The 15,875-nt window shown below is 53.5% G+C and overlaps 1 protein-coding gene across 3 annotated transcripts in view; it reads left to right on the forward strand.

Annotated features, from left to right (window-relative positions):
- DNAAF5 (dynein axonemal assembly factor 5) overlaps nt 1-12,043 on the forward strand; it is a 37,842-nt gene extending 25,799 nt beyond the window's left edge. For 2 of the 3 annotated variants that reach the window (XR_014839917.1, XM_003480966.5), the window contains exons 12-13: nt 2,981-3,172; nt 10,906-12,043. Coding sequence is in view for 2 of the 3 variants with exons in the window: in XM_003480966.5 (XP_003481014.2) it covers nt 2,981-3,172; nt 10,906-11,042 (329 nt within the window). In the remaining variant the exon portion in view is untranslated. The remainder of the gene's footprint in view (nt 1-2,980; nt 3,173-10,905) is intronic. The other variant, XM_085016279.1, reaches the window with a different exon arrangement.
- Nucleotides 12,044-15,875: the final 3,832 nt, after the last annotated feature.

Genomic DNA, 15,875 nt, shown 5'->3' on the forward strand with positions numbered 1-15,875 from the left:
GTCCCAGCCCTGACCTCTCGCAGGGATGGGTCTGGAGAGTCCTTGCCGGCTTGGCTGGCGAGGGGAGGACACCGAGCCGCCCAGGACAAACCCAGAGATGCCAACACAGGGCAGAGCCGTGCAGCAGCATCTGTTCTGCCGAGGCCGTGGTGGCTCATGAAGGGAAGCCTTCGGTGACTACAGTGATAGCGTCTGGCTAAAGCTAGAGAGTGAGGGTCACAGGAACAGGCGTTGTCACCTGCAGACGCCCCGGAGCGGTACCGCGGGTTCCCTTCCAGACGCCGCAGGGAAGCCAGGCCGAGGACCCTGTGGGTTTCCGGTGCAGAGAGAACCGTGTGAACACAGAACTGTAGTCTGCTAAGTGTGCGGTGGCGTTACGTCTAAAGAAACAACATTTTTGCCTTAATCAGAAGGCACTTGATTGCTAAAAACAGCCACCATTGTCTCAGCCGTCAGTGAGTCGTCATCTTTGTGCTGGAGGAAGGCCCGGTGGCCGTGGCCGTGGCCGCAGCAGTTTCTTCTGATGCGAGGGTGACGGTGACGTGTGCCGCGTGGCCGGACCCTCCCTTTCCTGGACGCTTTCTCTGTTGCGCGCCGAGCTGTGCGGAGTCGGTCCTCGCAGGGCCCGCCGCTGCTTTCTCACCAAATCGATGGAATCTCCTCCGTCCTTTGCTCCACCGGACCTCACAGCGTCTTCCCCAGGAGTGGATTCCAACTCAGGAAGCCGCTCTGCCGCCTCTTGCGTGCGAAGCCGCCCCGCATCCGTTCCCGTTTCTCCTCAAGATGCAGCGGCTCAGGCCATCTCCAGGCGCCTGTTCTAATTCCGGTTCTCTTGCTGCTCCCACCGCATCGGCAGCCACTTCCCGGTGAGGTCTTGACCCCTCTGAGTCGTGCCATGCACCAGGGGTGTTTGCAGGGGCATCTGGAGTAGTGAGTGCTTTCCAGAAGGTTTTCAATTGACTAGATTCGATCTCCCAAATCCATCAGAGGAGTCACCCTCTACGGCAGCTCTAGCCTGACGAAATGTATTTTTTCAATAATTAGACTTGAAACTTGAAGTGACCCCGCGGGCTGCAGCATGGACGTTGGGTCGGCGGGGCGCAGGCGCGGCGGCTCGTGCACCTCCAGCAGGGCCCTTGGGGCCCAGGTGCGTTGTCCGTGAGCAGTGATCTTTGGAAAGGAATCTTTTTTTCTGAGCAGCGGACTTACAATACTGAGTTAACCGTCCTGCAAGCAGAAGTGCTGCCGTCCCGGCTTCGCTGGGGCCCCGGTCGCGCACAGGCAGAGGAGATTCAGCGTCATCCTCGGGGCCCCAGGGGTTCGGGAAGTGCGCCCTGGCCTCCACTTGAGTCAGCAGCTGCTTTAGCCCCATCAGACGGCTGCCCGTCGTGAGGCCTGGTGTCGGCTCCTCCTCCTCCTCGCTGTCAAAGCCCCGGACGGCATCTTCTAGTGAGAGGCCGCCCCTCGGCTGCAGCTCATGGAGCAGGTGCTGCAGCTTCTGCATTGGCACCTGCTGCTTCACCTGCGCTTTTATGCTGAGGACGCGGCTCTCTCCCACCCTCCTGAACAACCTCGGCCTGCTTCGGCCTTTTCGGCCTTTGCTTCGGCAGCTCCTGGTCTCCGCCTTCCGAGCAGGAGGAGTCAGTGCCTCGCTCAGGGTGAGGCTTTGGCTGAGGCGCATGTTGGGGCTGCGCTGAGCCTCCGTCCAGACCTTTCACGCTTTGTCCACGTCAGCAGTGGGGCTGCTTTGCTGTTCCAGCCTTTGCGGCCTCGCCTCCGGTGTGTCTGGGCCTCCACCTCGCCTTTCCCGCTGGGCTCAGTCGTCACTTCTGTTTGCCGGGAGCGCCACGTGGCTTTCCCTCTCCCTCGAGCCGCTGGAGGCCGGTGCGGGCATGGTTCGGGCTTCAGAGAATAGGGGCCCGAGAAGGGCAGGGCGCCCCAGAACGCTGCCAGCAGTGTCATCAGAGGTCCCTGGTCGCACACAAGTCACAGTGACAGTGATGCTACTACAAATGAAAAAGTTTGCCAGGTGCTGAGAGCTGCCAAAAGGCGACACAGACACGAAATGAGCAGATGCTGCTGACACAACGGAGCCGGTGGACGTTTCACCGCACACCTTCCGTTGGCCAGGCTGAGTCGGAGGGACCGGCGCCTGTGTCGTTGCCGAGGTGACCGGGACGGGGGTGGAGTGGCGCCTGGCCGCTCTCTGGGCTCGAGGCGCGCCTGTCTCCGCGCTCTTTGCCCGAGGAAGGTGCGTCTTCTGGGAGCTGAGGCCGTGGGCCCCATGGGGACGGCCTCGCCGGCACATTTGACTGGACTCTCGCCGGGAGCAGAGCTGCCCTCCGAGCGTGACGGGTGGCGCCAGCCCACAGCCCGGACCGCAGGACACTGGCGCGAGGCCAGGGCTCCCCGAGCGTGGGCATTGCTGCGTGCCCACTCGCCCACCTGCCGAGTCGCCAAACGTCCCCCGGCCGCGGCCCAGGCGTTTCTTGCAGCTCCTGTGGGGAGAGCATCCACTGGTGAAAGCCCTGCCCCTCACGGGGACGTGGCTACCCGCCGGGGAAGGCGGTGCCTGTGTTTTCAGCAGCAGAGCATCTCGTCCCAGAGGCTCAGCAGAAACAACTGCCGTGGCTGGTGGCTGCCATGTCCCCGGGCTCAGCTCTGTCCGCAGAGCCCGCGGTGGGCAGACGGCAAGACACCTCTCCTGTGCTCTCTGCTCCTCAGGGAGGGCAAGGCGGCCTGGGTGTGGTGCCTCTGGGGGACTTGGAGTCGGGGGCCCCCAGGGCTGCCCTGCAGCTGTGGAGATGCTCGGCCAGCCGAGCACGCCCGGCAGCAGCGGGGCCGGTCGCTCCTCCGCCCTGTCCCCGGCGTCCCTCCCTTGGCCAGAGCGGCCGAGGGTCCTGGTGTGGGTTACACCTCTGCAACCAGGCTCCGGGCTCCGGGACCTCCGCTCACACTCCCGTCCGGCCCTTCCTTCCAGAACTCCTAAAACGCCTGGATGACGTCTCCAACGAGGTGAGGCTGGCGGCCACCTCCACCCTGGTCACCTGGCTGGAGTGCATCCGGAACGAGGCCGGGCAGTGCTGTTACCGGAGCAGCGTCCAGCACCTGTACAGGGAGCTCCTCGTGTACCTCGACGACCCCGAGCGCGCCGTCCAGGACGCCGTTCTCGGTAAGGCCCCGCGGGGCAGCGCCGGCCAGGCCCCGAGCCCCTGGTGCTGACTGGTGGAGGGACGCCTGAGAGGGTCCCGATGCCCACTCGAGTAAAGCCACAAGAAGCCCATTCCGCGCACTTTAACGTGAGTCGCTCGGGTTTCCGAGAGGCGCATTTTCCAAAACACAGCAAGGAGCGTGAAATCGGTTCACGTTTCCTGCGTCTCTCGAGCATCAGGCTGCGAGAAGACACGCGGAGCCACGTCTGCGCTGAGCCGTCTGTCATGTGTGTCCTTGTCCTTTGGTTGAAGTACGTGAATTTAACATAATCGGCCTCGGAGTTCCCGTCGTGGCGCAGTGGTTAGCAGATCTGACTAGGAACCACGAGGTTGCAGGTCTGATCCCTGGCCTTGCTCCGTGGGGTAAGGATCCGGCGTCGCTGTGGCTGTGGTGTAGGTCGCAGGCTCAGCTCGGATCCTGTGTTGCCGTGGCTGTGGTGTAGGCCAGTGGCTACAGCTGTGATTGGACCCCTAGCCTGGGAACCTCCATATGCTGCAGGTGCAGCCCTAAAAAGAAAGAAAGAAAAAAAAAAAAGGTTTCTCCGTGTCTCTTCATGGCCTGATAACTCCTTTCTTTTTCCCGCTGACATGCCATCGTCGGAGTGTAGCTTCTGTTACATGCACCTACCCAAGGACGCCTTCGTTGCTTTCAGATTTCAGCAAGCACGAGGAAAGCCGCTCTGAACATCTGTGTGAAGGGTTTTTGCCAACATAAGTTTTCAGCTCCTTTGGGTAAATACCAAGGAATGTGGTTGCTGGGTCGCACGGGAAGAGTGTATTTATTTTTGTAAGAAGCCGCCAAACTGTCTTCCAGAGGGGCTGCACATGGCATCCCCAGCAGCGAGGGGGCTCCTGGTTTCCACATTCTGCCAGCATGAGGCCTGCTGGTCTTGGCCACTGTGATGGGGTGTAGTGATGTCTTGTTGGTTTTGGGGGGTTTTTTTTTTTGCTTTTTAAGGCTGCATCTGCACCATATGGAGGTTTCCAGGCAAGGGATCAAATCAGAGCCACGGCCACAGCAACGCGGGATTGGGGCTGCATCTGTGACCGACACCACAGCTCACAGCAACGCCAGATTTTTTACCCACTGGGTAAGGCCAGGGTTCGAACCCTTGTCCTCACAGATACTAGTCAGGTTCGTAACCTGCTGAGCCACAGCGGGCACTCCTCATACTGTTTTAATTTACCTTTCCCTGGTGATAGGTCTTGTGAAGCGTGTTTTCCTATGCATGTTTTCATCTGTGTATCTGCTTTGGTGAGTTACCTGTTGAGGTCTTTGGCCCGTGTTTTAATTGTGTTGTTTGTTTTCATATTGTTGAGTTTTAAGAATACTTTGTGTATTTTGGATAATAGTCCTTTATCAGATGTATCTTTTGCAAATATTTTCTGTGTGAAATGTTTTTAATTTTAATGAAATCCATCTTTTTGGTTATTTTTTTTCACAGATTATACTTTTGGTGTTGTATCTAAAAAGTCATTGCCATACCCAAGGGGCACCTCGGTTTTATCTTATGTTTGGTTTTTGTTTGTTTGTTTGTTTGTTTGTTGTCTTTCTAGGGCTGCACCTGCGGCATATGGAGGTTCCCAGGCGAGGGGTTGAATCGGAGCTGCAGCTGCCGGCCTGCACCCCAGCCACAGCCACGCGGGATCGGAGCCGCGTCTGTGACCCACAGCACAGCTCACGGCAACGCCGGATCCTTCACCCGCTGGCGAGGCCAGGGATGGAACCCTGTCCTCATGGATGCTGGTCAGGTTCGTTACCACTGAGCCACGACAGGAACGCCCGTCTCATGTTACATTCCAGGAGTTTTACGTGTGGGTCCGTGATCAGTTTGAACTAATTTTGTGAAGCACGTAAGGTCTGCGTCTAGATTTTTTCTTTTCCTTGTAACGAGCATCCGTTTGTTCCAGTCCTGTTTGTGAAAAGACCGTCTTGGCGCCATCGTTTCGCTTTTCCTCCTTAGTTGAAGAGCAGTGGGCCGTGTCTATGCGGGCCTATTTCCGGGCGTCTCCGTCCTGTTCCGGTGACCTGATGGCCAGCGCCACACCGTCCGCGTCACCGGGGCCTTACAGAGTGTCTTCCAGCCGGGGGGGCTGGCAGCTGAACGCTGTCCCTCAGTATCGTGCGGCTTTGTCGACACCCAGGAGCGTGTTGCTGGGACTTTAATTCGGGCCGCACGGAATCCATGCGTCGATCAGCGTGGGAGGAACTGGCGTCCTGGCCATGCTGAGTCTGCCTGCCCGGGAACATGGAGTCTCTCTATTCGGCGCTTTGATTTCGTTCATCAGTGTCTTGTAATTGTTTTTCACACGGGTTCCCTCTCCGTTTTGTTAGCTTGACTCCAAAGTGTTTCATTTCGAGAGGTGCTGATATAAACGGTATTGGGTTTTTCATGGGATTTTTTTCCTTCTCTTTTCTTTTTTTGGGGGGAGGGCTTTTTATGGCCGCATCTGCAGCATATGGGGGTTCCCAAGCTAGGGGCTGAATCAGAGCGGCAGCTGCTGGCCTCCACCACGGCCCCAGCAACGCGGGATCCGAGTCACGACCTACGCCACAGCTCACGGCAACACCGGATCTTTAACCCACTGAGCAAGGCCAGGGATCAAACCCGCATCCTTGTGGATACTAGTCGGGTTCGTTAACCACTGAGCCACCATGGGAACTCCTTTTTTTTTTTTTTCTTCCAATTTTAAGGGCTACACCCATGGCATATGGAAGTTCCCAGGTTAGGGGCTGAATCGGAGCTGTAGCTGCTGGCCTACACCATAGCCACAGCCATGTGGGATCCAAGCCACATCTACAGCATACACCGTAGCTCACAGCAACACTGGATCCTTAACCCACCGCACAGGGCCAGGAATCGAACCCGCGTCTTCAGGGATACTAGCCAGGTTCGTTACCACTGAGCCACAGCAGGAACTCCATAGTATTGTGGTTTTAATTTCCAATCCCACTTGTTCACTGCGTGTATATAGGAAAGTGATTGACTTTTGAGTATTAGCTGTCTAGCTTGCAAATTCGCTGTCATCACTAGTTCCAGAAGTTTGTCACCTGATCCTGTCACCTGCACAAGTTCTCCAATGTGTATGTTATCTTTCATTTCCTTTTGCATTAGCCGGGACTTCCTCTTTGATGGTGAAAAGGCGTGGTGAGCACGGCAGGAGCACGTCCTTGCTGGTTCCCAGTTCTGTGGGAAAGGATCACATTTCTGACCCGAAGCCTGGTGTTAGTTATGGGGTTTGGGTAGATATTCATTATCGAGGCAGTTGCCTTCTATTGCTAGTTGACCAGAGGGTGTTTAATCGTGAGTGGATGTCGGATTTTGTCAGAAGGCTTCTCTGTGTCTGTGGATGATGTGGTTTTCTCTTTTAGCTTATTGGTGTGATAAATCGCAGTAACTGATGTTTTAGATGCTGCCCCAGTTGTTCATACCGGATAGATCTCACCCGGTCTTGGCGTGTCAGTCTCTTTCTGCATCGTCGGATTTGATTTGCTAAAGTTTGGCTGAGGAGTTTTGCGCCTCCCTTCACAAGAGACACTGGCCTTTAGTTTTCTCTTCTTGTCACGGGGTGACCTGCTGCTGGGGTGAGGCCAGCCTCACGGGACGCGTCAGGCAGCGCCCCTCTGCTGCGGTCGTCTCGGAGAGGTCGGAGGGCCTCGGTTTGTAGAATTTACCAGTGAACCCTTTGGGGCTGGTGCCTTCTGCTCTGGACGGTTATTTATTACTGGTTGGGTTTCTTTAGCAGAAGGTCGGTTGCGATTGTCCGTTTATTCTCTCGAGGGTTTTGGCAGATGATGTCTTTCAGGGAATTGGTCCGTTTCTTCTAGGTTATCGAATTCGCGGGCAAGGAGTTGTTCAAAGAGCCCGTTCTGGTCTTGCGGATGTTCTCTGTTGATGTCGTGTTTCCGGCTTCAGTGGTTTATTCTCTAATTCTTCTTTCTGTTCTTCTGCTGACTTTGGATTTAATTTGCTCTTTTTCCAGTTTCCTGAAACAGTCATTCAGATCACGGGTTTCAGTTCAGTGAACACTCAAGGCTGTGAGCTTCCCTGTAACAAATCCTGATAAGTCGTTTCCATTTAGTTCGATTTTTTTGTCTTTTTTTTAATTATTATTATTTTTGTGTGTTTGTTCAGGGCCACACCTGCGGCATATGGAGGTTCCCAGGCTCCAGGTCAAATCAGAGCTGTAGCCGACAGCCTACACCACAGCTCACAGCAACGCCAGATCCTTAACCCACTGAGTGAGGCCAGGGATCAAACCCGCATCCTCAAGGGTCCTCGTCAGATTAGTTTCCACTGAGGCACAACGGGGACCTCCTCGTTCAAAATATTTTTTAATTTTGCTTGAGGGTTTTTTTCTCTGACCATTGTGCTATTGAGAAATGTTTGGGGTTTCCGGTTTTGCTAGGGGGGAGGTTTGGCTGAGCCCACGGCATACAAAGGTTCCTGGCCAGGGATCAAACTCACGCCACAGCTGTAACCAGAGCCACAGCAGTGACAACACCAGATCCTGAACCCACTGAGCCACCAGTGAACTCTGAAATAGATTGTTTAATCTCCAGATAGTTAGGGATTTTTCCGGTTTAATTCCATGGTGGTCTTAGAGATTGTGTGTTTTCCGTCATTTCAGTTTTGTGAAGGTCGGTCGATGGCCCTGAGTGTGGCCCATTTAATGGCTCTTTCACGAGAGGGTGAGAAGGACGAGCATGGGGTAGCTGGGCGAGGCCGTCTGGAGGTCCAGGGGATGGTGTGCTCTTCGGCTCGGCGCTGTGCTCACTGACGTCCTGCCTGCTGGCTCTGTCCCTGGAGAGGCAGGCGTGGGGTCTGCAGCCACAGTGGCGGGTTCCTGTGTTTCTCTTTGCAGCTACTGGTTTGACCTCGCGTGGGGCGATGCTCGGTTACTAGGCTCACCCTTGCTAAGGAGGGTTGCATCTTCCTGGAGACCTGACCCCTCAACCAGCATGCTCATCACGTTGCTCGCTCCGCGCTCAGCTCCATTTATAGCTGTCGTGACTCTTTTGCACTTTTTAATGTTTTATTGACGTTAGTTGGTGTACAGTGTTGTGATAATTTCTGTGTAGAAAGTGATTCCGTTGTGCGTATACACACATCCGTTCTTTTTCTGATTCTTTTCCCATAGAGGTTATAACAGAGTATTGCATGCCATTCCCTGTGCTAGGCGGCGGGCCCTGTTGCCCGTCCATCCCACATACCTAGAGTGCACGTGCCCATCACAAACCCCCAGTCCACCTCCCACCTTCCCTTTTAGTAACCGTAAGTCAAAGTCTGTGCACCTGCTTCTGTTTTGTAAAAATAAGTTTATTTTTATCATTGTTTTTAGATTCCACATATAAACAATATCATGATGTTTGTCTTTAGCTAATTTACTTAGCGTGATAATCTCTGGATCCATCCATGTTGCTGCAAATGACATTATTTCATCCTTTTTTGTGGCTGAGTAGTATTCCACTGTGTTTATACACCACATCCTCTTTTTTTTTTAATTTTATTATTATTATTATTATAGCTTTTTAGGCATATAGAAATTCCAGGCTAGTTGTTGAATCAGAGCTGCAGCTGCCAGCCTATACCACAGCCACAGCAACACCAGATTGGAGCCACATCTGCAGCCTAGACCATGGCAAACAGCAGTGCCAGATCCTTGACCCACTGAGCGAGGCCGGGGATTGAACCCGTGTCCTCATGAATACTAGTCAGGCTGGTAAGCCGCTGAGCCACAGCGGGACCGCCCGAACCACATCTTCTTAATCCGTTTTTCTGGCAGGGGACATTGACGTTTTCCCGAGTCCTGGCTGTTGTGAATGGTGCTGGCTGTGAACATAGGGTGCATGTGTCTTCCCAAATCGCAGCTTTGTCTGGATATGTGCCCAGGAGTGGGACTGCTGCATCATATGGTAGTTCTCTGCTTAGTTTTCTGAGACGCGTCCGTCCTGTTCTCCACGATGCCCCCCGATTTGCATCCCCACCGTCAGCGCGGGCGGGCTCCTTTCCTCCACACCCGCGGCAGCATTTACTGTCTGCAGACTTTCTGATGGTGGCCGTTCCGACTGGTGTGAGGCGATAGCTCACAGTTGGCTTGGTTTGCATTTCTGTAGTAATCAGAGATTCTGAGGGTCTTTTCATGTGTCTTTTGGCCCTCCGTATGTCTTTGGAGAGGTGTCTGTTTAGATCTCCTGCCCATTTTTTGGTGAGGTTGTTTGGTTTTGATGGTGAGCTGCATGAGTTGTTTTAATACTTTGGCTATTAATCCCTTATCAGTTGCATTGTCTGCAAGTACTTTCGCCCATCCTTTGGGTTGTCTTTTTGTTTACGGTTTCTGTTGCTCTGCCAAAGCTTCTGAGTTTAATCGGGTCCCGTTTGTTTAGTTTTGTCTTTATTTTCATCACTCTAGGAGATGCACGCGAGGAGATAGTTCTGTGCTTTATTTTCCTCTAGGAGTTTTATAGTATCTGGTCTACGTTTAGGTCTTTACTCCATTTTGTGTCTGTTTGGTGTCTGGTGTTGGAGAGTGCTGGATTTCATTCTTTTGCATGTAGCTGTCGGGTTTCCTTGGCAGCACTGATTGAAGAGCCTGTCTTTTCTCCCGTGTGGAGTCTCACCTCCTTTGTCACAGGGTAGTTGACCAGTGACGTGTGAGCTTATTTCTGGTCTTTCTATCCTGGTCCATGGATCCGTATTTTTGTTTTTGTGCCGGTACCACACTGTTTTGATGACTGCAGCTTGTCGTATAGGCCGAGGTCAGGGAGCCTGATTCATCCAGCTTTGTTTTCCTTTCTCAGGGTGGCTCTGGCTGTTCAGGGTCTTCTCTGTTGCCGTAGGCATTGTAAATTCTTCGGGGTTTTAGTTCTGTGAGAAGTGCCGCTGGTGGTTTGATAGGATTGTCGGGACTGTAGGTTGCCTCGGGCAGTGCCGTCATTTTGACAGTATTGATTCTCCCAGTCCAGGAGCAGGGTTTAGCTTCGCATTGGTTTGTTTGTCTTTGGTTGCCTTCGTCGGCATCTGATGCTTTTCGGAGGACAGGTCTCTTGCCTCCTTAGGTAGGTATATTCCTAGGCATTGTATTCCTTTTGATGCAGTAGCAAAGGGGATTCTTTCTTTAATTTCTCCTTCTGATTTTTCATTGTTAGTGCATGGAAATGTGAGAGATTTCTGTATACGAAGTTTGTGTCCTGAAACTTTGCCAGATGCATTGATGAGCTCTGGTAGTTTTCTGGCAACGTCTTTAGGATTTTCCACGTATAGCGTCATGTCATCCGCACATAGCAGTAGCTTATTTCTTTGTTAATTTGGATTCCCTCCTACCATCTCATAATGGCTTCTTCATCTTTGGGTGTAGAATATCTTTTTTGGTAACTTCCGGTCTTTTTTTTTTTTTTTTCCGGCCGTACCTGTGGCACATGGAAGTTCCTGGGCCAGCCATTGGGTCCTAGCCGCAACTGTGACCGACGCCACAGCAGCGGCAGTGCCAGATCCTTTATCCACTGTGCCACAGCAGGAACTCCTCCAGTCTTTTGTGTCCATGGTTGTTCAGCAGCTCGTTGAGATCTTGCTGTTTTCGTGAGAGGGGGTGAGAACGCGTCCTTCTGCTCCACCGTCCTGCCTCGCGTCACAGCCGTTATAACTTGAATGCCAAGCTGAGGTTGCTTTAGTGGTGTTTTCCTGTTTTGCAGAGGCCCTCAAAGCTGGCAGCGTCCTGTTCCCCGACGTCCTGGTGAGAGAGACGGAGGCCGCCCTCCACAGGCATCGCTCCCCCGCCTACTGCGAGCAGCTCCTCCGGCACCTGCAGGCCGCGCCGCCCGCGCAGTGACCGCAGTTCTGGGCGCAGAGCCTTCGGCTCGGCAGCCGGAGGTGAGAGCCACCGCCGGGCCCTGTCCTCCCCTAGAGCAGGGGTGGGGCCTTCGCGTCTCAGCCGCGGACACCTAGAAGCCAGCCTTGGTTTCCTGAGCGACAGGTTTTCAGACCCCGAGTTCCCGAAATGAGCCGCACTGTGGCTTCCGTGTCTTTACGTCCTGCTGACGCAGGTCGCTGAGAGGCCTGCCACCCGCCTGCAGCTGATGCCCAGTTACATGCTGGCTTCTCCAGACGCAGCCGCGTCAGGCCTCTCTGTCAGGCTCCGTGCACTGCTAGGTTCACGGATTATCAGTTCCTTCTGACTTAAAGGAACCCCAGGAAAGTTCTTGACGATTTCAGAAGAAAAAAGCCAAACTGATTAAAAAGAAGGGTTATTGGAGTTCCCGCGCGGCTCAGTGGCTTGGGGCTCCAGCGTTGCCGCTTCTGGCGAGGGTTTGATCCCTGGCCTGGGGACTTTCTCATGGCACAAGCGCAGCCCAAAAGAAAAAAAAGGAAAAAAAGAAAAGTTCTTTCTGTGGGTTCCTCTACTGAAACGTAGTATCTCAGAGAACAGACTGAAAGGAATTTGAAATTTTAGGAACTATTTATGAACGAAATCTTTCCCATTTAAAAACACTGGAACTTTAGCTGTTGTGTGGATATATTTAGCCATGGTATTTTTTTCTTAAGTCCATAGTACTGACAGTGTTGAAACAGACTCTCTAGTCGGATGCAGTTCTGGTTGTGCTCCTGTAAACAGCAGTTAAGGAGAAGTGCGTTTTCTTCTCTTGCACTTTCTGCGCCCAAGTGCCTAAAAGATTTCATTTTCTGTGAGTATTATTTCCACAAGCAGAACATTTATGTTGACACCAGGGGAAAAAATGCCGTGTGTGTTTTCAAAAAAATCAAATATTAACATTTATGCTTTGGTATTTGGAAATGTAATTTAAAATATTTATTATAATTATTTTACATGCCTGTCTGTGTTTTGGTAATTAACCTAGGTTTTTGTCTCATGAGTTTTAACCTCACAGGGCCTCTGCCCGGAGCATCCTGGGCCTTCACCCTGAGGGGCCGCCCAGCTCGGGGCGTGTCCCCTCCGGACACCAGGTGGCAGGAGCTCCAAACGTGGGAGGAAGGCGCAGCAGCACGCTCACCAAGGGCTCGCTGGGGCACCGGGGTCGAGTCAGGGAGGGTGGGGACGGAGCCTGCACTGCAGGCGGGGGGCGCCACAGCCCAGGCCCCTCGGAGCCCTGTCTCCTGACGGTGGCGACGGCACTGCCACCCTCCTGAGTCGCTGAAGCTGCAGCCTCCCTCCCAACCCAGTTCCTGTGCTGGATGGCCTCAGGGGCGTAGGTGCCCTCAGTTCTGGGTTTCTGCCAGCTTCCCGACGGCCCTCTGCCCTCTGGATCCTCTGGCACCTTCCTCAGCACCACCCGAAACCTGTGAGAAATGCACATTGCCAGGCCTCACCCAGGCCGCCTCAATCAGAGGTGACCAGGTGGGGCCCAGCGGTGGGGACCCTTGCCCTGAGACCACACGTTTGCAGGCCCAGCCCTGAAGGGGCACAGGAACCGGAAGTCAGCGGCAGAGGCTCGGCTGCGGGGGCCCCACAGGCTCCCCCTCGCTCCCCCGGGGCTCTCCCCATCCAGTCCGCTGCCCGCGGCTGCCATGGAGCCGGTAGCGGGTGTGCCGCAGCTTCTGCGCATCTTTGGGGCAGAAGTTCGGAGGCAGCGTTTCAGTGGGTCAGTACGCCTGGCACAGGGTGAACCGGTCCATGGGTTCAGAGAAAGACGTGACCGTGCAGCCTCTTAGGCCATTAGTGATCTTTTCCTGTTGTTGTGGTTTTTTTGGCCACGCCTGTGGGCTGCAGATGTCCCCGTAATGTGCTGAGCCCAGGGGGCTCCAAAGGGTTAGTAATCTTTTTTTCTCTCTCTTTCTTTCTGTCTTTTTAGGGCTGCACCCAAGGCATATGGAAGCTCCCTGCCCTGGCTAGGGGTCCAGTCGGAACTGTATCTGTTGGCAGCACCACAGCCACAGCAACGCCAGTTCTGTACCCACTGAGCAAGGCCAGGGATTGAACCCACGTCCTCATGAGTGCTAGTCAGGTTCCTTACCTCTGAGCCATTGCAGGAACTCAGGGTTAATAACCGCAACACCTGAGAAGTTCTAGGTTCTTCTCCACTTGACTTTTTGAAATTCTTGTAAGCTTTTCTTTTTTTTTTAATTCATGCAACTTGCTTTTATCACAGTGGTCTGGAACTGAGGGTGTAGTATCTCCAGGGTCTTTCTGTATCATGTTCTTTTTTTTTTTCTTTGTCTTTTTAGGGCCTCACGCATGGCTTATGGAGGTTCCCAGGCTAGGGGTCAAACCAGAGCTGTAGCTGCCAGCTACACCACAGCCACAGCAATTCGAGATCCGAGCCTCGTCTTGGACCTACACCACAGCCCACGATCGAGGCCAGGGATCAAACCTGCATCCTCATGGATATTAGTCGGGGTCGTTACTGCTGTGTAAGGAACTCCTGTGTACTTATTTTTTTTGGCCTCGCCCATGGCACCCAGAAGATCCCAGGCCAAGAATCGAACCCAAGCCACAGCTGTAACCAGAGCCACCACAGTGACAACACTGGATCAGCAACCTGCTGAGCCACCAGGGAGCTCATTGCAAGCTCTTCATTTACCCCAATCAACAACTATTTATGGAGCCCTCACCACCACGTGCCGGGTGGCCGAGAAGAGGGACATACAAGATGCGGTTCCTGGACCTCGCAGCAGGATTGGGTACAGTTTATACACTGTGAAACTCATCCACGCTAAGCATGCAGGGGGTTTTAGCAGGATGGCAGAGCTGTGTGCCCATCACCACAACCCAGCCTTAGAACACTCGGGCCACCCATAAGCCCCCCAGCCCATCGGCAGTCTCTCTCTGCTGCAGACCCCACCCCCGGCAGCCGCTTACCGTCCGCCTCTAGTTGTCTGCTGCACACACTTCATGTAGATGGAGCCGTATGATACCTGGTCTGATGTGTCTGGCTTTTTTTTTTTTTTTTTTTTGTCTTTTCTAGGGTGGCTCCCGTGGCATATGGAGGTTCCCAGGCTAGGGGTCGAATTGGAGCTGTTGCTGCCAGCCTACACTACAGCCACAGCCACAGCAACGCAGGATCCGATACCCATTTGCAACCTACACCACAGCTCATGGCAACACGATCCTTAACCCACTGAGCAAGGCCAGGGATCGAACGCGCAACCTCATGGTTCCTAGTCGGATTCGTTAACCACTGCGCCACGACGGGAACTCCTGGCTTTTTCCTTTTTTAATGGCCACCCCCATAGCATATGTGTGGAAGTTCCCAGGGCAGGGATCGAACCCTCGCCTCCGCAGTGACCGGAGCCCCTGCAGTTGGATTCTTAACCCGCTGTGCCACAGTGGGAATTCCTTGTGTGTCTGGCTTTTTTCACTTAGCATAAAGTTTCTGAGGTTGTTTTCTATTCATTAGTTCAAAGGTCAGCAGTCTGTATAAAGGGCCAGACAGTAGATTTTTTTTTTTTTTTTTTTTTTGGCTTTTTAGGGCCACACGTACAGCACATGGAAATTCCCAGGCTAGGGGTGAAATCACAGCTGCCGGCCTAGACCACAGCCACAGCAACACCAGAATTGAGCCGAGTCTGCAACCTACACCACAGCTCAAGGCCACGCTGGATCCTTAACCCACTGAGCGAGGCCAGGGATCGAACCCGCTCATCCTCATGGACCCTAGTCGGGTTTGTTAACCACTGAGCCACAAAGGGAACTCCCAGATAGTAGATATTTTAGTTTTTGGGAACCATACAGGTTCTGCCACCAAAACTACTGAGCTCTGCTGTTATCCTTCCCCTGCTGATGGACCTTTGTGTTGTGCAGTTTGAGGCTGCTACGAGTGAAGAGGGCTGGGCTTTGTGAACTCTGTGGGCCTGTTTACCTTGCTCCCAGGTGATGCCTTGGGGTAAAACTACTAGGTCCTACTTGATAGGGGTTTGTAGTCCCTGGTTTATTTATTCACCGGGGTTTTTTATTGCAGTTTGCATATGGAGGTTTCCAGGCTAGGGGTCCAGTCAGAGCTGCAGCTCCTAGCCTACACCACAGCTCAGAGCAACACCGGCTCCTCAACCCACTGAGCGAGGCCAGGGATCGAACCCACACCCTCATGGACACTAGTCAGGTTCAGTAGCCACTGAGCCACAACGGGAACTCCGCCGTAGTTTTGCTGTGGTGTACTTGACCTCCAGTTAACTACAGCTAGTTGAAAGTAGGCAGTTTGATCCGTTTCGACACGGGTCCACATCGTGAAACAGCCACAGTCAGGTTGGTGAGTCTGCATCACGGCCCCTCCGGCCCCTCCCTCGCCCCCACCCCCTTCCGCCACGTGCTCAGGCAACAGTCTGTCGGAGTCTATACGGTAGTTTGCATTCTGAGTTCTCTGTAGGGGTTCATGCACCGGGCACCTTTTCTTCTCTCTTCTTTCCCTCAGCATAATTATTCTGCGGTTCATCCATGCTGCAGTGTCCGTTGTGTGGGTTTACCCCAATTCCTTTGTGTGCGTCGCCCACAGCATACAGAAGTTCCTGGGCCAGGGATCAAACCTGGGTCACAGCACTGCCCCAAGCCACCGCAGTGACAACCAGCCCACGGCACTGCAAAGAAACTCCAATATACCACAGTTTTATTGTTTGGTTTTTTGCTATTGCAACTAAAGCTTCCTAGAATATGTGTGTACAAGTTTTTGTATGGATATACACTTTGGTTTCTCTTGGGCATAAACTAGGAGTT

Source organism: Sus scrofa, chromosome 3 (assembly GCF_054392235.1).
Source record: "Sus scrofa isolate SSC_HxYL_T2T_F1_AM1 chromosome 3, Sscrofa_HxYL_maternal_Yorkshire_Landrace_v2.0, whole genome shotgun sequence".
NCBI classification, from domain to species: Eukaryota; Metazoa; Chordata; class Mammalia; order Artiodactyla; family Suidae; genus Sus; species Sus scrofa.